General features: G+C 50.4%; 1 protein-coding gene across 3 annotated transcripts in view; it reads right to left on the minus strand.

Annotated features, from left to right (window-relative positions):
• Positions 1 to 2828: 2828 nt before the first annotated feature.
• The window catches only part of LOC144330715 (SH3 domain and tetratricopeptide repeat-containing protein 1-like), a 397029-nt gene continuing 372367 nt past the window's right edge, over positions 2829 to 27490 (minus strand). For 2 of the 3 annotated variants that reach the window (XM_077943037.1, XM_077943036.1), the window contains exons 2-7: positions 12643 to 12823; positions 11328 to 11478; positions 8007 to 8129; positions 7144 to 7300; positions 5984 to 6180; positions 2829 to 3218 (exon numbers count right to left, since the gene is read on the minus strand). In XM_077943037.1, coding sequence (XP_077799163.1) covers positions 6077 to 6180; positions 7144 to 7300; positions 8007 to 8129; positions 11328 to 11478; positions 12643 to 12776 — 669 coding nt within the window. In that variant the 5' untranslated portion in view covers positions 12777 to 12823 and the 3' untranslated portion in view covers positions 2829 to 3218; positions 5984 to 6076. The remainder of the gene's footprint in view (positions 3219 to 5983; positions 6181 to 7143; positions 7301 to 8006; positions 8130 to 11327; positions 11479 to 12642; positions 12824 to 27490) is intronic. The other variant, XM_077943038.1, reaches the window with a different exon arrangement.

Genomic DNA, 27490 nt, shown 5'->3' on the forward strand with positions numbered 1-27490 from the left:
GATCTCACGGAAGAAAGAATTCGGGGTGAGTCCATAAAGTGAAAGCAACTTTATTAGGAAAGAAAAGGAATCAAAGAATGGCTACTCTGGCCCGGCGCAGCGGCTCACTCCTGTAATCCTAGAAATTTGGCATGCCGAGGCAGGTGGATCACCTGAGGTGAGAAGTTCGAGACCAGCCTGGTCCAACATGGCAAAACCCTGTCTCCACTAAAATACAAAACATTAACGGTGTGGTGGCAGGTGCCTGTAATCCCAGCTACTAGGAAGGCTAAGGCAGGAGAATTGCTTGAACCCACGAGGCGGAGGTTGTAGTGAGCCAAGATCATGCCACTGCATTCTAGTTTGGACAACAGAGCAAGACTCCATCTCAAAAAAAAAAAAAAAAAAAAAAAAAAGAATGGCTGCTCCATAGGCAGAGTGGCCCCAAAGGCTGCTGGTTGCCCATTTTCATGGTTATTTCTTGATCATACGCTAAACAAGGGTTGGACTATTCATGAGTGTTCCAGGAAAGGGGTGGGCAATTCCCAGAACTGAGAGTTTCTGCCCTCCCTTCCGAGACCATGTAGGGTAACCTCCAGATGTTACCATGGCATCTGTAAACTGTCCTGGCGCTGGTGGGAGTGCCTTGTAGCAGTTAACGCATTATAATTAGCACATAATGAGCCGTGAGGGCAATCAGAGGTCACTCTCGTGGCCATCTTGGGTTTGCGGCTTTGGCCAACTTCTTTACTGCAACCTGCTTTATCAGCAAGGTCTTTATGACCTGTATCTTGTGGGGACCTCCTATCTCATCCTGTGACGAAGAATGCCTAGCCTCCTGGGAATGTGGCCCAGCAGGTCTCAGCCTCCCTTTACCCAGGTCCCATTCAAGATGGAGTCGCTCTGGTTCACGTGCCTCTGACAAGTTGGCCTGGGTTGAGCGTTCCCTAATGTGTGGTTGTTGGAGCTGTTTTTAGGAGTAAGAGGGGTTGTCAGTAGGAAACAGGCCTCTGTTAGTCCTGGGGCTGGCACTCTGCCCCAGTACGTCGGCCTCATTTTAGTGGTGACAAAACTGGGGCTCAGAGACATCAACTCCCTCATTTCGAACCCCCAGATTGTCAGTGGTGGGCTGGGGTTTGAATGTGGGTCTTGAAGACCCATCATCTCCTCTGGTCCCCCAGTCTCTGCTGCCCATGAGGAACAGGATCCCAGGATCCAGGCCCCTCATGACACCAGCCAGGGTGGGTGGAGATGGGAAGGCACAGTTCCAAAGCCCCCCGGACTCTGAGGCAGGTCGGGGGCCGAGAGCAAGCCGGACCTGCGGACCCCACCCTGAGAAGAATGGCTGCAGGCCCGGCCCAGCGGGCAGGAGGACTGTGTCCCCAGTCAACGTGACGGCGCTTCCCACTCCTCCAGCCAGGCCGTGCTGTCTTCACGTTTCCAATCATGCGGCCTCCTCTCCAATTCCCAAGCCCAACCCACAGAGACAGCGATCTGGGGTCCACGTGAGGTTTGTCAGCAGCTCTGACTCGCTGCTTCCCGCCAGCCCCGCGACCGGTTCTGGAAAGCTCTCTGCTGCCCCCTTGTGGGGAGGCTCGGGGCAGGGCTCTGGCTGCAAGCATGGGATCCGAGAACCTCCTGGCTCTGTCACCTCTGCTGGGTGGAAAACCAACCCAGGACTGAAGCAGCAGATGGCTGCCTGATTCCTTATGATCAGAGCTCCGCCCACTGGCAAGTCTCTCTCCGGGCCTCAGTTTCCACTTCCATTAAACGAGGGGCTTGGGGGATACCAAGGAGGGGTAACAGCTTAGTGAGGATGGCAGGTTTCTTCTGGGGAGATGAAAACATTTTGAAAGTAGATGGCGTGAGTGGTTGCACAGGACTGTGAATGCACAAATGCCACCACATTATTCGCGTTGAAATAGTTCATTGCATGCGATGTGAATGTCACCTCATTTAAAGTGTTTAAAAGAGGGGCCTGGGAGAGTGCAGTGTATGTGAGAATCACGTGGGACACCCACAGTCTCTGAACCTCGGTTTCCTTGCCGTAAACTGGCAAAGAGACCGTGGGAGCTGTGTTCCCTAAGGCCAAGAGATTCCAACAAGGAAAACCTGGGATTCCAGGGACTGGGATGAGGCCCGGGGCCGGAAGGGGAGGGGCATGTGGGGATGGCTTGGGGACAGCCCAGATAAAGCTTTCAATACCGGGCAGCAGCATCTACACAGGCAGAGATCCCTGCATCTCACTTCCCACAGGGCTGACCAGTGGCCAGAGGTGGGACTGGCCAGGCTCAGCCCAACCAAGTCTGGGAGCAGAGGACACTGAGTGAGGGATCCCCGGGGCCACCGTCACTGGCCTGTGGCTCTCCTGACACCACAAGAGAGGTCCAGGAGCTGACCTTGGGTCCTAATGGGGGACACCTTCCTGGCTGCAGGCTGGCAGGGTGGTGTGGTGGTCAGTGTACTGGGCTCTGCGTCTCCGCCCCTACCTGCTGCTGTGTGACGGTGGGCCAGACACCTAACCTCTCTGTGCCTCTATTTCTGCAATGGCGAACAGGGACACTAGCAGCCCCCACATCCGGGCACAGTGGCCTGAAGGTTAAAGGCAAGGGCGGCACGAGACCTACAGCAAAAGCTCTGAGCAGGGAGAGCAGGGAGCTGCCCAGAGAGTTCCACCACCATCTCCCCTCTGGCCACCGAGGAAACCGAGGCTCATGGTGACCTGGCCCTGGTCTGTTGGACTCACGGTCCTTCTCATCCCCAAGATCAGAGGGCTGCCACCAGGGAAGGAGCTGGCCCCTAGACACAGCCCAGGAAGCACACAGGGAAGGATGCCCTGGGGACTTCGGTAGGTTATTGCAAAGAAAAATTTATTGCTATTTGAACCCTGCTTTCATGCCCCATTTCCCAGAAAATGAGCCACGGGAGACACCAGGAGAGGGAGGAGACCATCCTTCTTGCACAAAACCCACTCCCTCGGATGCTGTCCTCAGCGAGGGTGGCTGGGGGCCAACCAGGGGGCCCACCCGCAGAGTGGCAGAGGAGGCATGTTGACCCTGCGGACGTTGAGCTCTGTGGCGAAGGTCCTGGCCTTCTGGTAGAAGAGGAGCGACTTCTCACGGTCCGGGAGGAATTTTGTGGGAGACGGTGGCCGGCCGCGTGTAGATCTTCAGCTGTGCCTTCTTGTTGCCCAGGTCCACGGCGGCTGCCAGTGCCAGCTGGTAGTACTCAAACGGGTCCTGAAGGGGACAGGTCATGCTCAGCAAAAGGGGGACTCGGAGCCCATCTTCCCAGAGGCCGTTCCTGTCTCCAGGTCATTCCACATGTCCAGCCAATGCTGGCTCACCCCATGAGCCCCGAAACCTGTTACACTGCTGTGGTCTCAGCTGCAGGAAGTGGGGACGACCCTGACACCCCTGGAAGCCTTCCTGACTGCCCCTACGCCCCACTCACCCCAACCGTCCTGCCCCAGTGCCACCCTCTCCGCAGGCAGTGGCTGCTTTCCCCATGGGCTGAGGTCAGGGCAGATCCTGCCTGCTCTGAGAGTTCCATGCAGGACCCGTGGCTCCGAGCCACAGCAGGGGCACAGCGTTGAGTGACCCAGGCTCCCCTCTGGCCCCTGTCCATGCTGACCATTTCCAGGCCCTCCACGGGACAGGCCAGGTACAAAACCATCTCACAGGTGTCCTCTCTGGCAATGTTCCCTGAAATATTGACGGAGTGTGACTCCCCAGACATCCACTCCGATTTTCAATGCGTCTTTGGCCCAAACTCACCATCCCTGGGTTGGGATGCCGCCTCCCAGACCTCCTCCTTCACCCTCCCATCCCCCACCCGGCTTCTCCCCAGGCGCCTCCTCCACATGGGGGTCACCCAAGGAACCTCTCTGAGACCCATGCCTGGCCTGTCCCTCTTTACCATCTCAAGATGGCTCCCAGGGTCAAGGACAAAGTCCAAGATGCAGCAAGTCCATTCCCCCACTGCCCCGCCCCACACACGGAGCAGGGGCGTGAGAAGGCCCCGAGTCACCGCCACTGCTCATCCAATGCCCCCGGCCCAGCCGAACACTGGACTCGGTGCTGGGTGCGTGGCTGAGCCTAACGTCCTTGCTCCCAGTCTGAGGGACCTGGGAGTAAACACTGACCACACAGGGTGGCCCAGGCTGTGGCAGAGGGAAGCCCAGGAGCCTGTGGGGGGCCCAGGAGGCCCCAGACTCAGCCGGGGGTGGAAGGCAAAGGCTTCCTGAAGGGGTGGGGGCATCCCAACTAAACAGGAAGGAGCCAGCCAATGCATATGTCTCTGCGTGTGCCTGTGCGTTTGTGTGCCTGTGTGCATGCCTGTGTGTGCGTGTGTGCGCGTGCCTGTGTGTGCGCGTGCCTGTGTGTGCGCGTGCTGTGTGTGAGTGTGCCTGTGCCCGTGTGCATTTGCGTGGGCATTTCCATGTACCTGTAGTGTGTGCAACAGCTAGTGAGTGGCAGGCTGAGCCAGGACACACCTAATCTTCCCTATTCCAGGGCTCACTCTCACGTGTACACTAAAGGGGACCCCATTTTAGAGGCAATCGGCAAAGATGCCCATTTACCCCTGCCTCTCTGCCAGCCTTCCAGGCCCCATGCAGCCTGGCGTTTTCTCCTACTCCTCTGGGCCCTGGGTCCAGAGCCTCCTATACAAGGAGGAGGGTGTAGCCTTGGAAAGACAGCCGCCCTTGGGGAATTCCAAGGGGGCCTCCCTGTGGGAAGCTGGCCTGCGCTGACAGCATAGTCACGATGAGGCCCAGAGGGCTGTGCATGGGAAGGAGGTGAAGGAGGCCTCTGCCCCTCAACCCCAACCGTGGACTTTGGCCTCTCAGGTACTACTTGGCCCTTTCCTTCCTCCTGGGCAGGCGGAGTGGGCGGCAGGCTTGACCAAGAGAGATAAAGGCCTCTTCTGGGAGGCCCGTCTCCCTGGGTCCCAGGCGAGCCCCTGAGCGGTGAGTAGCGTCCCTCTGGGTCTGACACTTGGAACCTCCCTGTCTGGCTGGGACTTGGGAGGCCACAGGGACCACTTCTGACCACCAGGTGTCGCCAGCACTGGGCGGGGGCCTCCTGGGCAGCCCCAGGCCTGCGGTGGGGGATACGGGGCGGGGTCTTAGGGCTGCCCCAGCTCCTCATGTTGTTCTAAGGACCCCAAGATCTCGGTCCCTGGACTGGAGTGCCCTGGCCCCTCAGCCCATAAGGAGCACTGATGCGGTGCCGGTGCGATGCTGAGGAGGGGCGGTGCCTGCTGGGTGGAGACACGCCAGGTCTGAGTCTGACAGTCCCAGCTCTCCACCCCTGCAGGGCTGGGGGCAGAGGGAGCACAGCACCTCCGCTCCAGACAGACCCAACCCAGCAAGGCCTCAGCCTGGCTGGCTGGGGCCCCGCCCCACTGCACCTGCCCTGAGCTCGGGTTTCCCTGTCTGTGAACCCGATGGTAAGACACTGGTCCCACCCCACCCTTCCTGGGTGATGTGAAGGTTCAAGGTGTCTCGGGACTCCAGGAAGGAGTTGCTCAGTGCAGGCTGGCACCCTGGGCAGGCTTCCTAGAGGAGGCGCCAGGATTTGGGTTGGATCTTGCAACGTGGATTCAATGTGAGGATGATGCCATCTTCCAAAATGTCCTTCTCCCGACCCTGTTTTCTTTGTTAAATGCAACTTGACACTTGACTGTCAAGACTCAGCTTTGGTGTCACCTCCTCCAGGAGGGTCCCCCTGACTACAATCCCCCTTCTTCACCCAGAGGCCACCATTGCCCACTCATGTGTCAGCCTCCCTGGCTGACACTGAGTTCTTGAGGGTGGGGCCTGGCCAGCTTGGGAGCTGGGTTGTATCTGCTAACATTGCTGGTTGCTCCAGCCACGTGCAGACCTCCAGGGAGGCCACTGGGCCATTCCTAAGGAAGGCTGGAACCCAGGCCTCTGGGTCTGGGTAGAGATCCCACTCCAAGGGGGCCGGGAACACCCCGAGCCCTGCCCATCCCCACCCACCTTTAGATCATAGAAGATGATGTCACTGAGCACCAGATACACCTTCACGTAATAGAGGGTCTGCTCGTCGAACTCCAGTGGCGAGTTGCAGAGCTACAGGGCCTTGAGGTAGAAGTGCTCCGCCAGCTTGCCCTGGCCCAGCTGATGGTGCAGGCTGGCCAGGCGGTGGTAGGCCACGTGCTCGTTCAGCCGGTCTCCTGGGGTGCAGGCCAAAGGGGCACGTGTGAGGACGCGGCTCCCTGGGGCAGGGAGGGCACAGGCCCCTCAGGAGCAGGTATGCAGACCCCAGGCAGCACACCCGGCTTGCCTCCAGGCACCTGCGGTCGCCTGGGCAGCTCTGGCCAGTCCCTTCCAGGTTCCCAGACTCACTTTCCCATCTGCAAAGCAGAACTAATAAGGCCTGCCCCTGTCTACTGTGAGGCTTTGGCAAAGTCGGACTTGGATGGCCCAGCTCTGTGCCTACACATAGCCACCTGCCTTTGCTCACTGGTTTTAACCAGGGGAGCCCAAAAGCCATGCAGTCCAGGTGCTCCTGGGCACGCCGGCTCCAGGCAACCCACAGATGTGACATCCGACTCCTCCTGCGTGTGTCACAATCACAGCCCCCTACTTTGGGGAGTCAGCTGCACACCTACTGTGTACTGGGCCACGGGGCACAAGGTGCTGGGGCATGCGGCCTGCCTAGGGTTCCCTGTCTCTGGAGGGGGACAGATGACCCTGGCACAGCACCAGGGGATGCCCAGCCTTAAGGGGCAGACTGCTGGAAGGGGAACTGGGATTTTATCAGCCAGAGAGCCGTGTGATTGATGAGGTTGGGAAGGGCACAAGAGAAAGGGAATGTGCCACTCAGCCTGGCACATACAGGGACCAATGAGATGCCTGGCATGTCTGGAAGGCAGAGGACACACTGGGCGGCCCTTGTGGTCAGCAGCGGGAACAGGCAGAGGAAACAGAGCTCAGTCAGGCAGGGAGCTCTGCACTGCGTGAGAGACCTCGGGCCGTGCCCCACAGCCAGACAGGGAAGCCAGTTGGGCAGATCTGCCTGCCTGGACAGGAGACCAGGAAAATCCAGCAGCTGTTTCAGCTCCTGCCCTGCAGACCTGGAGGCTGGGCTCTGGCAAAGTGTGGGTCCTGGCAGGGTGGGGGCTCAGGGGACTTACCCAGAGTGATGCTGAGTGCTAGGGCCATGTAGGCAAACTCCAAGCCATCCTGGGGCTTCTCCAGTGTGGCCAGGAGTGCCACCAGCTTTTTGCACAGCTGTAGCTGCAGCTCCGCCTTGCAGTTGCCCGTAGTCACTGCCAGGGCCAGGACCCGGTCCTACCACACAAGCAGGTGGGGTCAGGTTTCCTGCAGCACCCACCTTGCCCAGCGCCCTCCTCAGAGCTCAAACATGTGCTTGGAGCTTCCCACGCCCCAGCTACCCCTGCACCTCCACACAGCTCTGTGCTCTGGGATAACACACAGTTCAGACACCCAAGTTGGGGGCTGAAGAGTCACCTGAGGCCCATCCAGCTACACCCAGCAGCCTCAGACCAGCCTTTCCCACCTGGACACCAGGGGTCTGACTGGGGGGAGCCAGCACTCCTCTCTGCTCTAAAAACACCGCATTTATCTGTGCCCAGGGCTGAGCCACACCGTGAGCTCAGAGGAAGGGAGAAGCCGTCCCACTTCGGGGTGCAAGCAGACCTGGGCCTCCCACTGACATGCTGTGTGTCCTTTGACATGTCCCTGTGCCTCTCTGAGCCTCAGTTTCCTCATCTGGAAGATGGGGACAGAACTTCCAGCTCATGGTTGCTTGAGATCATCAGGTACAAGGGTAGAGCCATTGTCACATCCAGGCCCCAAACGTTTGTCCCGGGCAGGGGCATGGTCAATATCATTCCCGGTGAGACCACTTGGAAACTAAGCATGTGCATGGGTGGCCCTGCCTCCAGGTGGGAGGCCTCTGCCCTGCCACACCTGTGCCTCAGCCCTCCAGGTGCCCCCCTGAGGCCCACCCACATCAGCCCACAGGCCAGCTCACCCGGTAGAAGGACACGGCTTTCTCCCGCTCCCAGGCCCCATTGAAGAAGATGTTTCCAGCTGCCTCAAACAGCTCCAGCCCCAGGTTGGGGTCGCCTGTGTACAGGACCACATTCTGTGCCACCTGAAAGGAGACAGAAGTTCCCTCAAGACCCAAATCTGGCGAGGTGGCCATGCCCACCTTTGCAAGCCTCCTTCCTCTCACACACTACAGGTACACCTGAGCATTTTGCAGACCCTGTGCATTAGGGCTGCCCCCACCACTGGCATGAGGACAATGAACTGATGCACCTGAGTGCCAGGAGGTGACTGAACAGCTGCAGCCCAGGAGCCCGACACCTGTGAATCCTACCACCAGGGCTAGGCCTAGCCCACTTCCCCTGCACTCAAACCAGTCTCCGTGGCCCCAGACTGCTGGGAGCCCATCCCCTGGCTCCTTTCTGGGTTGCCACATCCCTGCCACATCAACAGTGTTTGTGGGTGGGCCTGGTCCCCTCTTGGCCATGAGCTCTTGATCCCTCTCCTCAGCTCAAGGAGGTATATAGCAGGTGCTCAATCATGAAAGCTTCACCAGGCTCGTGGGCTTCACAATTTGTTCCAGATCACACTGTGTTTGGGAAAGCCTCTGAAAACAGCCACTATGATAGATTCATTTTGTCAGGAGATGTGCCACGTGTCGCTTGGAGCAAGTTCTTCTGTGTGTTAACTGAGTGGTCACATTATTTGAGCATGTGCTGTACACCAGCAGGTGGTGGGCACTGTGAGGGGCCGCGCCTCTGCCCTCAGGGAGAAGATGCTGGCCACTGGGGGAGGATGTGCAGGAACCAGTTGGAGGGAGGGAAAAGGCACACAACAGGTGCTCAGCAGTGGCTTAGGAATGAGTGGATGGATGGATGAATGGATGAGGAGATGTAGACACATGGATGGATGGATGGGTGTGTGGATAGATTAATTTTGGGATGGATGGATGGATGGATGGATGGATGGACGGACGGATGAATGGATGGATGGACGGACGGGTGGGTGGATGGATGGATGGATGGATGGATGGGTGGCTGGGTGGAATGATGTGTGTATGTCTGCATGTATGTATGGGTGGGTAGATAATGCATGGATGGGTGGAGAGTAGATGATGTATGTGCATATTGATGGCTAGATGGTGGATAGACGAATGTATGGATAAACCAATGGACAGATAGATGAATGGAGGGATGGATTAATAGGTAGATTAGTGGGTGGATGGATGAATGATGGATGGATGGATGGATGAATGGGTGGATGGATGATGGATGGATGGAAGGACGAACAGGTGGATGGATGGATGATGGATGATGGAAGCATGGATGGATAATGGAAGCATGGTTGGATGATGGATGGATGGATGAATGGATAAATGGATATGTGGATGGATGATGGATGGATGGAAGGATAAACAGGTGAATGGATGGATGAATGAAGGATGACTGGACGGATGGATGGATGAACAGGTGAATGGATGGATAGACGGGTGAATGGATGGATAAAAGGATGGAAGAATGATGGATGGATGAATGGACAGATGATGGACACATGGATGAATGGACAGATAGACAGATGATGGATGGATGGATGATGGATAGATGGATGATGGATGGATGGAAGGATGAACAGATGAATGGATGGATGATGGAAGGATGGATGGATGAATGGATAAATGGATAGATGGATGAATGATGGATGGATGGAAGGATGAACAGGAGGTGAGTGTGATGGATGGATGAATGACGGATGGATGAATGGTGGATGGATGGAAGGATGAACAGGTGGATGGATGGAAGGATGAACTGTTGGACGGATGGAAGGATGAACAGGTGGATGGATGAAAAGATGAACAGGTCGATGGATGGAAGGATGGAAGGATGAACAGGTGAATGGATGGTTGGTGGAAGGATGAATGGACGGATGGATGGATCAACAGGTGAATGGATGGATAGACGGGTGAATGGATGGATGATGAATGGATGGATGATAAAAGGATGGATGATAAAAGGATGGATGATAAAAGGATGGATGGATGAATGGACAGATGGATGGATGATGGCTGGATGGATGATGGATGGATGAATGGATAAATGGATGGATGGATGGATGATAGGAGGATGGATGGAAGAATGAACAGATGAATGGATGGATGATGGAAGGATGGATGATGGAAAGATGGATGGATGATAGGAGGATGGATGGATGAATGAATGGATAAACGGATGGATGGAAGGATGAACAGGAGGTGAGTGTGATGGATGATAGAAGGATAGATGGATGATAGATGGATGGATGGATATATCAATGAATGGATAAATGGATGGAGGGATGAATGATGGATGATGGAAGGATGGATGGATGAATGGACGAACAGGTGGATGGATGGTGGCTGAATGAAGGGATGATAAAAAATGGATGAATGATGGATGGACGGATGGATGGATGGATGGATGGATGGATGGATGGATGGATGAATGGAAGGATGAACAGGTGAATGGAAGGATGAACAGGTGAATGGATGGATGCTAAAGGAAGGATAGATGGATGGATGGAAGGATGAGCAGGCGAGTCGATGAATGATGGAAGGATGGATGGATAACGGATGGATGGATGATGGATGAATGGATGGATGGAAGAATGAACAGGTGAATGGATGATGGATGGATGATAGATGGATGGATGGATGATGGATGAACGGATGGATGGAAGAATGAACAGGTGAATGGATGATGGAAGGATGGAAGAATGGATGGAGGGATGGATGGATAGGTGAATGGACGGATCATGGATGGATGGAAGATGGTTGGATGGATAATGGAAAGATGGATGGAAGGATGGACGAACAGGTGAATGGATGGACGAAGAGGTGAACAGAAGAATGATGGATGGATGGATGGATAGAAGGATGAACAGTTGGATGGATGATGGAAAGATAGATGGAAGGATGGATGGATGGACAAACAGGTGAATGGATGCACAAATAGGTGAATGGGTGGATGGACAGGTGAATGGATGGATGATAAAAGGATGGATGGATGATAGATGGATGGATGGATGGAGGGATGGATGATGGATGGATAGATGGATGGATGTTTGGAAAGACGAACAGGTGAATGGATGGATGATGGAAGGATGGATGGATGATGGAAGGATGGATGGATGGATGGATGGATGGATGGATGGATGGATGATGGATAGATGGATGGAAGGATGAGCAGGTAAATAGATGATGGAAGGATGAATGGATGGGTGGATGGAGAGTGAACAGCACAGGGGTCCTCCTGCATCCCTTGCCACTCACCTGGATGTACAGGTCCACCAGCTCGCTCTGCCGCAGGATGTAATAGATCTTCCCTGCTTGCAGCCAGGCATGCGCCTCATTCTCTTCCTTCTGAAGGTCAATGAATATCCCCAGACTTCCTTTGGTGTAGTCCAGAGCGGACCTGCAGGCCCTGGAATCACACACAGGTGTCAGAACAAGGGCTCTCATCCTCCTGGAACCAGTCTGCCTCCTCCCGTGGGTCTGGTGACAGATGAATCTGGAATGTGCGGACTGGGAACGGCCCTCTTGTGTGTGCAGTGTTCTGCTCTTCCCAGGCTGCTGGGAGGGCCAGGGTGAACACACATGGCATGGAAAAGATGAGGGACATCCTTCAGAGGGAATCGAGCATCATGCTGCCCTGTGGCAGGAGGAGTGTGCTAGTCCATCTCCCCTGCCTCCCAGACATGGCCTGTGTCTTCTCCAGACGCACCAGGAGCCGTTAGTGTTCAGGGGCTATCTGGGCCGATGGTTCTCAAGGTGTGCAGGTATCACAGTCACCCGGAGGCCAGTCCTTATAGCTTGCTGGCCCTGCCCCCAGAGCTTCCGGCTCCACAGGCCTAGAACTCCCACTTGCCACAAGCTCCTAGGTGACATGGATGCTGTTCTACTGGTCCAGGGACTACACTTTGAGAAGCATGGCTCTAGCACACTGGCCCATTTTCCTTCTGTGAACCTGAGACCAAGACTGGAGGCAGTCTCCCGGGTCCCCATGGAATCTGGCTCCTTCCCTGCCCTCTCAGTAAGTCTGACACTCGAGGGGGTGTGACTGCAGCAATGTCACTGGGCCCTGTGGGTGGGGTGGCCAGGGCCATGGTTACCCCACCAGGTCAGGATGCTTGGGGGAAGCCGAGTAGGCCACATATGGGACGTGAGACCTTGAAACCCTGCCACAGGGAAGCAGGTGACACAACTGGCTCTGTCTTCTGTGGGAGAGAAGCCACAGGTGGCTGCTGTGGTCATATTTAAGGGGACAGATGAAGGCCAGGAGTGAAGATTCGGGGCAGGCAGAGGTCAGAGGACAAAAGCCACCATAGTAGAAAGAACAGCCCAGAGTGCACGTACTGCCTCTGCTGGGGTTGAGATGACCTTTGACCCAACAAGGGACGCTCAAGCTGGGACTCACGGGCCAGCAGCAGCCCTGGGACGACCCCAGGCCCACCAGCTCAAAACATCTGATGCCAAGGAACCAAATGATCAAAAGGAGAGGGGCTGCTGGGGTCCTGGGCCAGCTTCCCTGTGCCCCCCTCCCTGCCCTGCCCGCCCCCACCTCCACCACTGCAAAACCAGCCCTTACCGCTTGGTGCCCAAGGACAGGTAGAGTTGACTGATGGTCTCCAGGAGCTGCCCCTCCAGCACCTTGTCGGCCACCTTGCGGGCCAGGGAGAGCTGGAGCTCATGGTAGATGACACACTGGGCCTCGCTGGGCATGACAGTGCTGTAGAAGTAGAACAGCTGGTGAACGGCCCGCAACTGGCCTGGGCAGAAGACAAAATGGAAGACGTTAGTCTCCCAGCATCGAAGCGAGGCTGGCTCGGCTCTGAGGCCCCTGTGCCGTGCTTGCCTCTTTCACACCTCTGTGAGCCTGGGCCCCATAGGCGGGGAGACTGAGCGCAGACAGGACATGCACCCATGCCAGGGCAGACGCCGAGCACACAGTCACATGGGCACACCTTGGTGCAGAGGCTCACGGTAGAGGCCGGCCTTCTTTACAACTCCCAGGGCCGAGGTCCTGGCCAGGCTCGGCCCCTGCACCAGGCCATCTATTTCTGCTTCACAAAGCCCCTCTGGCCAGGACCAGGGCCACCTTCAGCCTAAGCTGATGAGGCCAGGGGCACAAGTAGACCCTGTCGCAGATGGAACCCTGAGAGAGCAAAGCCAAGCGTCATGTCTGCCACACACGGCATCATGTTGGGGGAATGGGGTTCAAAGCCGGGCCATGGCATTCCCACACACGTTTCTCTCATGCAACCAGACTCCCAAACCACACGCTCACTGGCCTCTCCCAAAGCCAGGGTGCTGGGAACGGTGGAAAGTTTCTGATTTTCTAGTGCCAGAAACATTCCGGAGATTAACACAGGAAACCAGGTACGCCGAATGGACATCTGTTACACACGCCACCCAACAACAGCTGAATACACAGTCCTCTCAAGCACCCACGGGTGCGGAGGTCACACAGCAGAACAACAGAGGGAAGCATCATCAGGCTTTGAATATGTTTGAACCAGAGATGGCAAATAGGCTGCAGCCAACTGAAAACACCAGAGATTCATGGTGGCCACCTGAGGGATTGTGCTCTTAAAAAACAAAAATTAAAATTAAAAATTAAAAAATTAAAAAAGGAAGGGGTCAAGAATCCATCAGGTCTGACTGAGATGTGTATCAGTGACTAACACCCCATATGGCAAAAGTACTCCGGTGCGCTTTGGGTACTCTCAGCTTCAGCAGTATTCAAAGGCGTGTGCTTCCCTAAGACTAAGCCACGGGAATACCCCCCTCCCCCCCCAGCAACACTGCCAGGAGAAACGTCTCACATGGATTTGGCTAGAAATACAGTTGTCTTTAACAAATTAACACTGAATACATCCTGACTTATTAGAGCCTGCGAGAATGACATTCTCAATGATAACAGTTATCACTATAATCTCCAAACATCTGCAATCCTGCAAGGAGGAACTGTGACAGCGCAGGCCACGTGTCCAGACTGCTTCCCAGACTGCCTGTTAGAGAATAAAAGAAATGAAACCCCCCTAAGAATGTCTTCACTCACATTTAGCCAGTTGTTCCTTTGTGTGCATCTCTGTGCTAAAATGGCCATTCTTCCCCACAGCCTGAAGTCATACGCTAAAATAAATGAGACTCACATGAAGCCAGAAACGTGCAGATGCCAAGGAAACCAACACAAACGAAATGGGCTGGAGAGTGTGGCCAGGAGGATGGTACTTCCCAGGAAGCAATTACTTCATCTCTGCCCATGAAGCAGGCAGCTGTCACTGTCCTCCAGGCCCATGCCAGCCACTCGAAGTAGGTTCTAACCAAACTACCTCCAACAATCAATGTAAATACACCACACGATTGGCTTCTGAAAGGACACCTTGTAACCAACAAGAAACTGTAAGCACAACTTTGAAAAACTGTGCAAATAAAATCCTTGGGAAGGGATCAACACTGCCACATTTTGACTCAAATACTGTTTCGTGGTAGCACTGCAATAATTCACTGAAACAAAAGAATGAATGAGGAACATTATATAAATGAATATAAAAGAATGAATGAAGAATGAACATTATATAAATGAATGTTTATATAGGAATCAGAGGAAGCTTGACTAATCATTTAAAGAAATAGGTCAAGAAACTGCTAGGTTCAGATGCTACCGTGAGACACTGTCAGGGCCTTAGGCAAATTCACTTCTCTTGGTCCTGTTTCTAGGTTCATCAAAAATCAGCTTTGGACTAGGGAATCTGTTGCTTTCCAATGCCTTCCTTCTGCGATTCCAGCCCAGATTTTAGGACTGCTCTCCCACTTGGTATATGAAAGCATTTTCTATGTATAATAGCAAGAGTACATTTCTGTGTTGAATGCGGTTTGGGACCTACTCTATGAGGCAGAATATCATGTAATTTTAAGCATGACGACAAGGCGCACTCTAGATAAGAATAACACATAAGACGTGGCCATACACCTGCGTGTGCCTGGCAGGGAGATGGGGAAGTCTCATTTAATGAAGCCGGGGTGCCTGTTGCACCTTAACATCCTCAGTCCACATCAAGTTCACAACGTCCTTCTGACATCCAACCACAGGTATCACATACTTTTCCACACTTTCCACCCAAGATTAAAATATGCAGAGCACCGTGATAAAGACGCCTCCATCCCCAGCATGTGGGCTCTCATTCTGTAGAATTACATACTTTCGGGGCAAAATGGTGACCATGTTGTAGCGGCAAGCAAGACTGGGCTCCGTGGGGACAGCAGGCCCTGCAGCAGCCACCACTCCTGTCGCCACAGTCTGATGCAGCTGCAGAGAAGCTGTGGCTGAGGCCATTCACTTTGTGAGAGAACCGCACAGGAGGGAAAAGCTAGGGAAGGTAGGGAAGAGGGCAATGTCAGGCTTCTGAGCCCAAGCCAAGCCATCGCATCCCCTGTGACTTGCACTTATATGCCCAGATGGCCTGAAGTAACTGATGAATCACACAAGAAGTGCAAATGCCCTGTCCCACCTTAAATGATGACATTCCACCACAAAAGAAGTGAAAATGGCCGGTTCTTGCCTTAAGTGATGATATTATCTTGTGAAATTCCTTTTCCTGGCTCATCCTGGCTCAAAAAGCTCCCCCACTGAGCACCTTGTGACCCCCACTCCTGCCCACCAGAAAATAACCCCCCTTTGACTGTAATTTTCCTTTACCTACCCAAATCCTATAAAATGGCCCCACCCTTATCTCCCTTCACTGACTCTCTTTTAGGACTCAGCCCGCCTGCACCCAGGTGATTAAAATGCTTTATTGCTCACACAAAGCCTGTTTGGTGGTCTCTTCACACGGACGCACATGACACGCAGGTGCAGAGCCAGGGAAGGATCTGTGATGAGAACAGAAAGGAATGCACCTCCCTGTACACACGCTCGGATTTTATGACAATGTTCGCAGGAGGCTGAACTGGATGCCTGAGAACATTCCTCCAAGTTCCTTTGCTGATTTTCTAAATATTGGTGTAAAATCTGAACTCAGAAAGTTTTTTTAAATCGCTTCAATCAACATCTTTGTCTGGTGCTCAGCATCATGTCTACATGATCATCTAGAAAACCAACTTCAGTTCTAAGGCTCACGTCCTCCTACAAAGTCCCAGGGATTTTACAAGGGAATGCACCTCTCATTCGCATCAAGAACACACATAACTACCATTAAAGAAATGCTTAATTTGCTTACACAATTTTTTAAACACCCAGATTTGAAATACAATAGAGAAGACAACTTTTTGATAGCTCTGCTTTGCAACAGGGAACTGCAGGTAGAGAAAATAACCTGCCATGATTTCTAACCAGTCAACCACCTGTCTTCCCTGGCTGCAGTAGGAGCAATCTTTCTGAGCTCAGGATGAAAAAGAACCCAGCTGGTTAAGGGACAGATAATCATCAGTTCTCAGCAGGCCTCCCGGGTCCCAAATCCCCATGTGATACGTGGAAGTAAAAAGCTATCAATGACCAAGCATCTGAACGCTTATCCCACCTCCCCATCTGCTTCTCCTGCCATGCAAATATAAAATTAATAAGCCTGGTATTAGAGAACAGAGTTGGTGCTGCATCTGTCTTCCTAAAATTACGGATAATTACCAGCCCACAATGGCTTCTAATCAGATTTGAGTGATCCCTTAGACAGGAAGCTAAAGTGCCTCAGCCCTAAACTGAGAAGAAAACTGAAACTGGAATGTTCTAGGTTTGATTTTTTCCCCCTTGTTCTAAAGTTGCTGTTCCCAAATCTCCTTCTACTGTCTTGTTTATAAAATGTATGAGAAACAAGGAAATTTAAAGACATAATAGAAATGGCCACTTTTTCTAGGTACAAGCTTTGTGAACATGATTTTCAGCTGCTGGGCTTTTTCTCCACAAACTGTGAGGCTGGAGTACATTTTCTCCCTCGTGGTTACACATTCAGAGTCAGGGAAAGTGGCTTTAGCAATAAAGAGGGGAGTGCAGTGAGAAATGACCGGGCACTGAGAAGGGCAGACAGGGACTCCACCTCAGTGGCCTGCAGCACTCCTGGGCCTCGGCCTTCACTTTTCTATCTGTACAAGGGATCTAAAGGCCCGTGATTCTAGAACACGACAGCTCTTCATACATACATAAGCAAACATCACACGCCTATGTGAAAGCTGTGACACTTGGCTGATTTCCTGAAGAAGTTGTCTTGTATCATTTCTACTCAAGTACTCCACCTCCTTCCAGACAAGTATCTGAGGATGATGGGCGATCCCACAGCAATGTGTGTAACCTCTCCTGCTTACGATCCCCGTTCACATAGCATTTTCCAAAAGCATTTGGTGTGAAGTGACAGAAGAAAGAAGAAGAAGGTTCTTTCAGCTCATTCATTCATTCATTCATTCATTCAACAAATATTGACTATCTACGTGCCAGGCACTGGTGATTTACCAGGGAACATATAGTTTTGTAGGTAGAGACAGACAACCAAAAAGCATGTTCAAGAGTGATCAATGCAGTAGAGGAAATACACCAGGAAGCAGGAAGAACAATACCCCAACCACCCTACACTGGGGTGATGCTAGCGTTACAAAATGGAAACAGCAGCCGGGCGCGGTGGCTCACACCTGTAATCTCAACTCTTTGGGAGACTGAGGCAGGTGGATCACCTGAGTTCAGGAGTTCAAGATCAGCCTGACCAATACGGCGAAACTGTCTCTACTAAAAACATAAAAATTAGCTGGACGTGGTGGCACACACCTGTAATCCCAGTTACTCAGGAAGCTGAGGCACAAGAATCACTTGAACCTGGGAGGCAGAGGTTGGAGCGAGCCGAGGTCGCGCCACTGCACTCCAGCCTGGGTGACAGAGCAAGACTCTGTCTCAAGAAAAGTAAAAATAAAAATAAAATGTAAACAGAGAATAAGATACCAAAAGAAAGAACATGAACGATTAATTGTAACAAAAGCCTTTGTAAGCTGATACTTTCCTTCCTGGATCCTTGTACCTTACAAATGGAAAAACACGGCGGGTAGGGGTAGCATCAAAATGATGGTGATGTTTTAAGATGGCTTTGGGTTTCAGATGTCTGACAGCCATACTCATGTACTTCAAGGAGAAAGCTCTAGCTCTACAAGTCATCTGGGCAATGGTTTAATGTCTTTTTTTTTTTTTTTTTTTCCAGAGGGTTTTTAAAATACAGGAAAACGTGTGTGTTTATTTGGCTGCTCTGTGCCCGCACACGTGCAAACTGTCCTAACAGGTTTTTCCATGTTTTCCTGAATTTGCCAGCTTACCATAAACAGGCTTCCATGTCTTAATTGTCTATAAGTAGCACAAACACCCAAAAATGCAAATCAAGACAAGCTGTCCCTTCAACTGCTGCTGCCATGATGACAGCGAGCGACAACTGGCCAAATCAATACATGGAGACTGAAGCTGTCCGGCAGACAGCACAGGGTCCACTGCTTTTCCCATAGCATTTAAAGAAACAAGCAGAAACGGCTCTCCACACAGGACAGACACGTCCTTTGTCCTTTGAATAAATGCTGCCAATGCCCAAAATACTTTCTCCATCACACTATCTATATAGAATTCAAGTTCCTTCCAATACCATAAGTAACGCCAGTGATAGACTATGTTTAGCCATAATGACCCATTAGCATTCTTTTTCCTCTAAAATGTTGAAATAATAACATTGAGTGTGCACTCACGAGGTGCCAGGCTCTGAGTTTGAACTCACTGAGTTCTCATTGAAATCCAGTAAGATCAGTACCATATTCTCTCATTTTTCATAGATGAGGAAACTGAGGCATAGAAAGGCTAAGTAAGTTGTCCATGGTCACAGGTTATTTAGGAACTTTTCTCCAAACTTTCAAAAGTTAACTACTGCCACTAATACAAATGAGTTTCTGTTTGTTTGTTTGTTTTGGTTTCTTTTTTTTGAGACAGGGTCTTGCTCTGACCAGGCTGGAGTGCAGTGGCGTGATGATGTTTCACTGCAGCCTCAACTTCCCGGGCTCAAGTGATTCTCGCACCTCAGCCTCTCCAGTAGCTGGGATTACAGGCATGAGCCACCACATCTGGCTAATTTTTTAATTTTTATTTTTTGTAGGGATGGGGTTTCACCATGTTGCCCAGACTGGTTCCGAACTCTGGGCTCAAGAGATCCTCCCAGGTCGGCCTCCCAAAGTGCTGGGATTACAGGTGTAAGCCACTGTGCACAGCCCTACAAATGCGACTTGTACAAAGTCAAAGCAGTGAGCAGGAAGAGAACAGAAACTTCAGTGAGTCTCCTGGCTGTTGCAACACCATATCCCTCCTCCATACCGTAATGTGTCTACACCCACCAAGCTCCTAGACGTTGAAGGCAGGCCAGCTCAGAGACGAAACAGCAGTCAAGAAAGAGAAGATGCAGACATGCGTCTTGATTTCAGCTCGAGCGTGCATCTCTCCCCTGCAGCTGCACAGGCAGAAACCAGGGGCCGTGAGTCTGAGGCAGTGTGTTTGGTTCCTGGCAGGTAATCTTTTGGGAGACCATCCCATACAATTAGTGTTACACTTCTCAAAAAGGAAGTGTGACTTGTATAGAAAAATCGATTCCATTTGGGAGAAAGGTCTAATACAACCCCAAAGGGTAATACAACAACAAATTAAATTCATCTGTCCAAACTGAAATTCCAAAGCCCTCTGGGCACACGGCTGCTTTTCTGAGCTAAAATTCAGCTCCAGCTGAGAAACAGGTCAACTTTCCTAAAAAGATTTCTTTTTCACATACCTTCAATAAAAATTCCTTTCCCTCACTTGTCATTTTCCACATTTAATGGCTCTGTTGGCCTTCCTCTTATTTAGACCATGAGCACTGACTTCATGTCTGCTATGGCTGGGACTCTAAGGGAGGCACCCTAGGGAACACAGATGACCGCAGCACAGCGACACCCTCAAGAAGCACACATGGGGAAGGCAAGATGATACCATCGCAGCCTTCACACACAAACGAACTTGGCATCCATACCCCGTCCCATTTCTAGAAAACAACGATGCTGAGTCAGTAACATTTACCGAACAGCCTGCAGTGTGGCACGATGGGGCTTCATGCGGGGAAGAGCACCTTCAGAAGGGGGCATGCAAGCAACGTGGAGGCAGGAGACACCCCCACGCACAAGGGCCAGCCCGGGGACCTGCATAAATGCCCATGCATCTGGGAGGACGGAGAGAGGACAAGATACTTAAATGCTCCAAAATGAATAGAAGCCTCCAAAGAACCTCCCCCAAAATGGGGCAGGAATTTACAAAAGACCAAACCGAGCATGCGCAGTTACCTGAGCAGCGCGCCACCAGAGCGAGCTATCCAGGAAGAAACAGGGTCACTAGAAGCCTGAGCCTCTACTCCCAGCTCTGCAACTCATTCACCCTATGACCTTGGTGAAGGCTCTTAGCTTCTGTGAGCCACAAGAGAATCACGGGAAAACAGAAGATATGAAAACTGCTCTGCCTTTTTCACAGAACTGCTGAGGGAATAAAATCAGATAATGGATTTTAAAATTCTCTGTGAATTACGAAGCAAAATACAAACGCATGACATCATTCTTACCATTAACAACAGCACTGTCAAATTAAGAGCAGAGTTAAGACCACAGCATTTTCCACCCCCCCGACTCCCGAGAGAAATAGTGAGTCCAGCCGATGTATTTGGGCAACCCCAGTATCTAGGCTTTGAGAGCCTCAAACAGCTCATGAACTCTGACAGTATCGCTCCAGCCCAGTGCTCACTAAGTTCTCCAAGACAGCCAACTGACAGAAAATACTATAGATTTTTCAGCTGGGCTTGAAGCCCTCCAAGCTCACAGCACAGCTCAACAATGAAGAGTTTTCTGCCACTAGGCTCAAAAGCTGGCTTTTGTAGATTCCCATAGAAAGAACATTCAAGGCCAGGCGTGGCGGCTTATGCCTGTAATTCCAGCAATTTGGGAAACCGAGGCAGGAGGATCACCTGAGCTCAGAAGTTCAAGAACAGCCTGGCCAATATGGCGAAGCCCCATCTGTACTAAAAATACAAAAATTAGCCGGGCATGCTGGCAGGCACCTGTAATCCCAGCTACTTGGGAGGCTGAGGCAGGAAAATAGCTTGAACTCAGGAGGCTGAGGTTGCAGTGAGCTGAGATCATGCCACTGCACTCCAGCCTGGGTGACAAGAGCAAAACTCCATCTCAAAGAAAAAAAAAAAAAGAAAGAGCATTCTTTTTTGCTGATGTTAAATTTCCTGTGCTAAACACAGAGAAATCATGCAACGCTGAAATCCTGAAAAACATATCATAAAAAGCATTTAGTGACTGAAAAGGTATTCAGTATAACCTGTAACAGTGAGTTCCCCTCCTCTTTCCAGCCAGATCCACTAACGCTGTGACCCTTAACAATGCTTTCCCTAACACAGAGGAAAATTAATAGGACCTCTTACCCCTCTCAGCTGACAGCTAAACCACTGCTTCTCCCTGGGCTCACTAAAGATGACCTTTACCCAAAACCAGGCAGCAACGACCCTGTAGATGTTGACTAACAATTTCAAAATTCCCATATTCTTTGTCCACTCCTAAGGAAGATGAACTAAAGCCAGGTGTCTCCAAGTAAGAACTAACAGAGGCCTTAAACATCAGATGGCCCATCCCCTTCTTTGACAACCGGGGGATCTAAAGCTGAGCTTATGGAAGAAAACAGCCTGTTTAGTAACAAAGCGAAAACCAAAGCCTAGTCACCTAACCTCTGGTCCAGAAGTCCTGTGACAATCCAGCACACATAAAGGATGAGTCTCCCTAACCAGAAACTCTGAAATCCACAACTTTTTCAGTGCCGACGTGATGCTCAACGAAATGTTCATTGGAGCAGCTCAGATTCTGGATTTTTGAATTCAGGATGCTCAACCAGCAAGTATAATACAAATATTCAAAAATCCAAAAATGTAAAAAAATCTGAGACACTTCTGGTTCCAAGCAGTTTGGATGAGGGATATTCAACCCGCATTTTTTTTTTTTCCTCTAATGAAGGAAATTAAAAACGAGGCCCGAGCAAAGTCATTCAATCCATACTAAAGTCATTCAATAGTTTAATTAGTACCCATTTAAAGTTAAGTGCTACCCGCAGATATTTAAAAGGATGAAAACATACATGCCTATAATCCCAGAACTTTGGAAGGCCGAGGCGGGAGGATCAACTGATGTCAGGAGTTCAAGACCAGCCCGGCCAGCATGGTGAAACTCCATCTCTACTAAAAATGCAAATGCAAAAATTAGCCAGGCGTGGTGGCACACACCTGTTATCGCAGCTACTCGGAAGGCTGAGGCACGAGAATCACTTGAACCTGGGGGGAGCACGTTGCAGTGAGCTGAGATCACACCACTGTACTCCAGCCTGGACCACAGAGCAAGACTCTGTCTCAAAAAAAAAAAAAAAAAAAAGAAAGAAAATTAATGTAAATTGTGTTTTCACATGGAGCCCATGTTCCCAGAACACAAGCCCTGCTCTATGCTCCAAGGGCACACAGGGTGCCCCTTTATCTTAATACTCACCATATTCCATGGCAGGCATTGGCATGTGTCTGTCCATCACACTAGACTTCCTGTGCATGAGGCAGGGATCATATATTATTACCTTTCTGTCCCCAATGTCTGGCCTAGAAGACACTCAGTAAATGATTCCTGAACTAAGTCAGATACTAAGACATTTTAAACTTGTATTAACAAAATTGATTCAATAAGTCTGCCAATGCAGCGTTCATACCACACAGCTGAAATCTCAACCTGCGGATTTATCTTGTGTTCTGCTAGATTATCACCTATTAACATTCAGGAGGCACCTAGTATGTGCTGGACATTACTAATTGCTGGGGACCTAGCACTGACAAAACAACATTCCTTGTTCAAAGAGAAGTTCTAGTATAAAGAGGAATAGGAGGAACAGGCTAGATTGATGAGAGAGCTAAGAAAAGGACAGGGTGCCATGGGAAGCACCTGGTCTTGTCTGGATGGTACACAGTTAACGAAGTCTGAGTGCTTCATATAGCATAAGATCATCTCCTCCAAAGAAGCTAATGAAGCTTTGATTCCCCAGTACCAGAAGTCACCAGAAAGGTGCCCACAGCCACATGCTTAGTGTACGAAGTGAAACCAAACAAACAAACAAAGCTCCAACTTCCAGAGGCAACGGTCCAATTATGAAATCCTCTGGCTACGTTCAATTGAAATTCAAGGTATTCAAGAGGCCAATATTTAAGTGATAAATTAACCCAACCACTTAAAACTAAAGTAGTCTTTGGTTCAAGGGGTAAGGGTATACTACCTTTTACAAATTTATTAGCTCTTAATATTTACATTTAAATATGATGAAGATGGTGTAATAATAACTTTACTGAGTAGTTACTATGTGTTAGGCACCAAACTAAGCACTTTACACACACATTTGCACGATCCTGTGAGATGATAATGACCCCTTGTCATCCCATTTCATAGATGAAAGTCAGGTTTATATAAGCTTAAAAACTTGCCCCAAATGACACAGCTAGTTAGCAAAACCCAGGCAGCCTGACTCCATAGGCCTTGTTTAAAGAAGTAATATTTATAAACTGTCCAGCACAGCTGTGGTACAAACGAGAGTTCAATAAATGCCTAAAGGGTACTTCATACCCAAAATCGTTTCCCGCCAATCAAACTAGACTTACTCTGGTTCTGCACAACCAACTGTCAAATTATTGTTCCACGAAGAAAAGGTGGAATGGCTAGAGATCAGAATAGAGTGAATAACTGGTAAATATACTTGATGACAAGTAGTAACAGGATGTGGCATTTAGGCTATTTCCACATTTGTTTGCATAACACTTTTTCACAGTTCTAAAGCACAAGAACCATTCTAAGCTGGTGAAAGCATAAGGCATGTCTATGATCCAGGAGTCCAATTCACTGTGGATCAGTGGATCTCAACCTTTATGGTATATCAGAACCACCTGGGGATTTTTAACAGCACTATAGCTGCGCAGACTCCATTCCTGCAGATTCTATTTCAACTGGTCTGGAGTAAGCACGCATGTTTTTTTCACAGCCCCCCAGATGCAGCTAGGTTTGCAAACCACTGTCCAAGTTGTTCTCACACTTCTGCTCAGTTCAACACACACTCACTGAGATTGTAAGCACGATGAATTGGGCTAAGTTAACAAGTCAGGCTCCACTCCCTAATAATATTGGCAAAGAAATCAATATTAAAGATTTATTCCAGTCCAAACCAAATAAATTGCCGGGTGAAAAAAATGCCCTGGCATAGTTTGCCACACAAAACAACTTCCTGTATCTTCCCAGTTCAGTAGCCTAGAGACTGACTTTGAGCCATGAGAATTCAGAATCAGGGGAAAATGCCAGTCTGAGGCATCTGCCACACTCCTAGCACACCCCCCAAAGCGCCCAGCTACATTTCACATCCACTGTCCTAACAGGGGTCGAAATAGGGAAGAGCAGTGCAATACAGAAAACAGAGCCTGCTGGGTGGCAAAAGGCTGGGAAATACCAGTCCTAGCCCTGCTACCAATCGCTCTGGTCACTTCTCTCTGGTCCTGGTGTGGCCAACAGTTACACAAGAGGGTGAGGCATAAAAACACAGATGTCAGGCAAGCTCCAGCATCCAAAATACATAGAAATTAAAAAGCATTAAGGTGATATCAAGGAATGTATGCCATCAACCAGAAAAGTAACTGAAATATTCCTTTTCCCATTCTTAAGAAATCAAAAGTGGAAGCAGAAAATTGAGCAATCAGCCTACCAAGTTGACTGGGGCAACAGAATACACTCACGGATTCTGTTCACAACAGCGGGGGTGACAGACCAAAAGGAGAACGGCAGAGCGTCCCTCTCGCCTCTGTCCACCCATGCCAGCAGCACGTGAGTGCGTCCACATGCAGTGCCCAGTCTCCTGTTCCACTGACGCCAGCGTCCACTCACCGCAAGCGTAATAAGTGCCACATGTGCTATGATGCTCCCTCATCTCATCACCATAGACATCCCTGCTGGAGGTGAGTATGTGACAGATGAAAATCATGGAGGCCTAGGGAGGTTGAGACCCGCATTCCCACTGCGGTGAGGGTGTGCTTGAGAGGAACCCCACGGCTGGGCGTCCATGCCGCTCTCCTCAGTAATCACTCCCAGACCAGAGCAGCGAGGGGGAATTTTCTTCCTCTCACTATTTTCAGCCCCTTGGCTGACACAGCATTCCCCAGAAATCTATTGAGTTCTGGCAGCTCTGAGGCCACAAAGCCATAAACGCAGGGGACACACAGCCCATCTGTCTCGAACGGGTCTTTTACTTGTCATGCTGGTCATTTCTAAGAGAAGATGGGTTAAGAAAGACTTGGCAAGTTACCACGAAATGAACCCTCCGCTCCTCCCTGGGGGAAGGCTGACTAGCGAGCAGTCAGGCCGGCTTTCTTCCCCCACTCCCTGCATTCCTGTCCCTAAGGAGCCACAGACAATCCCACCAAATATAGGCAGGGGACAGCCGCCTCCTTCCTACAGCTGGAGGGGGGAAGGGTCCTCTCCGGCCTTTCTAACTGCATGAAAACCAAACTGGGAGTTGTACTGACTCGGGCCTCACCCATGTTGCAGGCATGTACAACACAGGTGCCCAGTGGTATCATCAGGCAGAACTACGAATGTGCTTTCCATCGTTTTCATACAATGATTCCAGAACCGCTATTCACACAGCTCCACGTCTCACACATACGACGTGCTTCACGGATTACACAGCATATTCACCAAGCCCCTCATCCACTCCTCCCAGCAGCCTTATGTGATCCCTTCAGTATGCTTCCTCATCTCCATTTCTTAAGAAATGGAGTTTCTGAGGTTATGAAACCAAAACTTTCCCAAGAACATCCAGCTAGTGTTAGAACCAGGATATGAGGGCTTCTGATTCTAGAACCAGTATTTGTGCCACTGTTCCACATGGGCCCCTCCAGGGATTTCTGCCTGATCTTAAAATGCAGACAGCAAATCTGTCTCTCTACAGTCCTGGGGTTCCCTATAGACAAGAAGTCACACTTCTAACAGAAAGCTTATACTTATTTGGAAGGCTACCTGGGATATTTCTTTTAAGTTAGTTTGTTCATGTTTTGGAAAGATTGTTCCAATGGCAATGCGGGGCATAAAATGTGGAAAGGATTCCATGATGAGGCAGAGAAACAATTCGGGGGCTCTTACAACAGTTCAAATGAGGCATGAGGTGCAACTAGAAAGGACAGAGGGAAAATGCATTGGAAAGAAATGCAAAATGAAATCCACTCAGACCCAGGATGGAAAAAAGGGGATTAAGCATGATGGTGGTTTCTAGTTTGAAAGACTGATGAACACGGATGTCATTAACTACTGCAGAGTGGTATCTGGGGCCTGGGTGCACCAGTTTGTTTAACCATTCACCTGCTGAGCAGTCTCCGGGCTGTTTCCAGTTTCTAGCCTCCATAAACAATGCTGCTATGAACAGATACATAAAGGCTTTTGTGTGAACATAAGTCTTCATTTCTCTGGGATAACTGCCCATGAATGTGAGTGCTGCATCCTATGGCAATTGCACATTTAGTTTTTTAAGAAACTGTCAAGCTGTTTTCCACAATGGCTGTGCCATCTTCCATTCCCACCAGCCAAGTGTGAGTGATCCCGTTTCCCCGCATCCTCACCAGCATTGGCCTTGTTACTACTTTTTATTTTAGGCTTTCTGATAGGTGTATAGTGACGTGGCTTTAGTGTGCCATTTTCTGATGGCTCATGATGTTGAACAAATTTTCATGTGCTTATATGTTATCTGAAATGTCTCTTCAGGTCTTTTATTCATTTTCAAAGTAGATGATTTGGTTTCACTGTTGAATTTTGATAGTTTTTTATATATTATAGATATGAGTCCTTTATCAGACATCTGGTTTGCAAGTAGTTTCTCCCAGTCTCTAGCTCCCCTTTTCATCATTATTTTGCATTTTACATTTTAGTCCATAATCCATTGTGAGTTAATTTTTGTGCGAGGTATGAGGTTTAGATCAGAGTTCAGGTTTTTTTCCTATGAATAATCAGGTAGCCAGTAACTTTTTTAAGAGACAAGGTCTCACTCTGTCACCCAGGCTGGAATGCAATGACAAGATCAGAGCTCACTGCAGCTTCGACTCCTGGGCTCAAGTTATTCTCCTGCCTCAGCCTCCTGGAGTAGCTGGGACCACAGGCAGGTGCCACCGTGACCAGTTAATATTTTTAGTTTTTGTAGAGACGGGGTCTTGAGCCATGTTACCCAGGCTGGTGTGGAACTCCTAGGCTAAAGTCAACATCCCACTTATATGGGGCCAGGCAGTGGCACATGACTGTAATCACAACACGTTGGGAGGATGAAGCAGGAGAATCACTTGAACCCAGGAAATCCAGACCAGCCTGAG

The sequence above is a fragment of the Macaca mulatta genome, chromosome 8 (genome assembly GCF_049350105.2).
Source record: "Macaca mulatta isolate MMU2019108-1 chromosome 8, T2T-MMU8v2.0, whole genome shotgun sequence".
Classification (NCBI taxonomy): Eukaryota; Metazoa; Chordata; class Mammalia; order Primates; family Cercopithecidae; genus Macaca; species Macaca mulatta.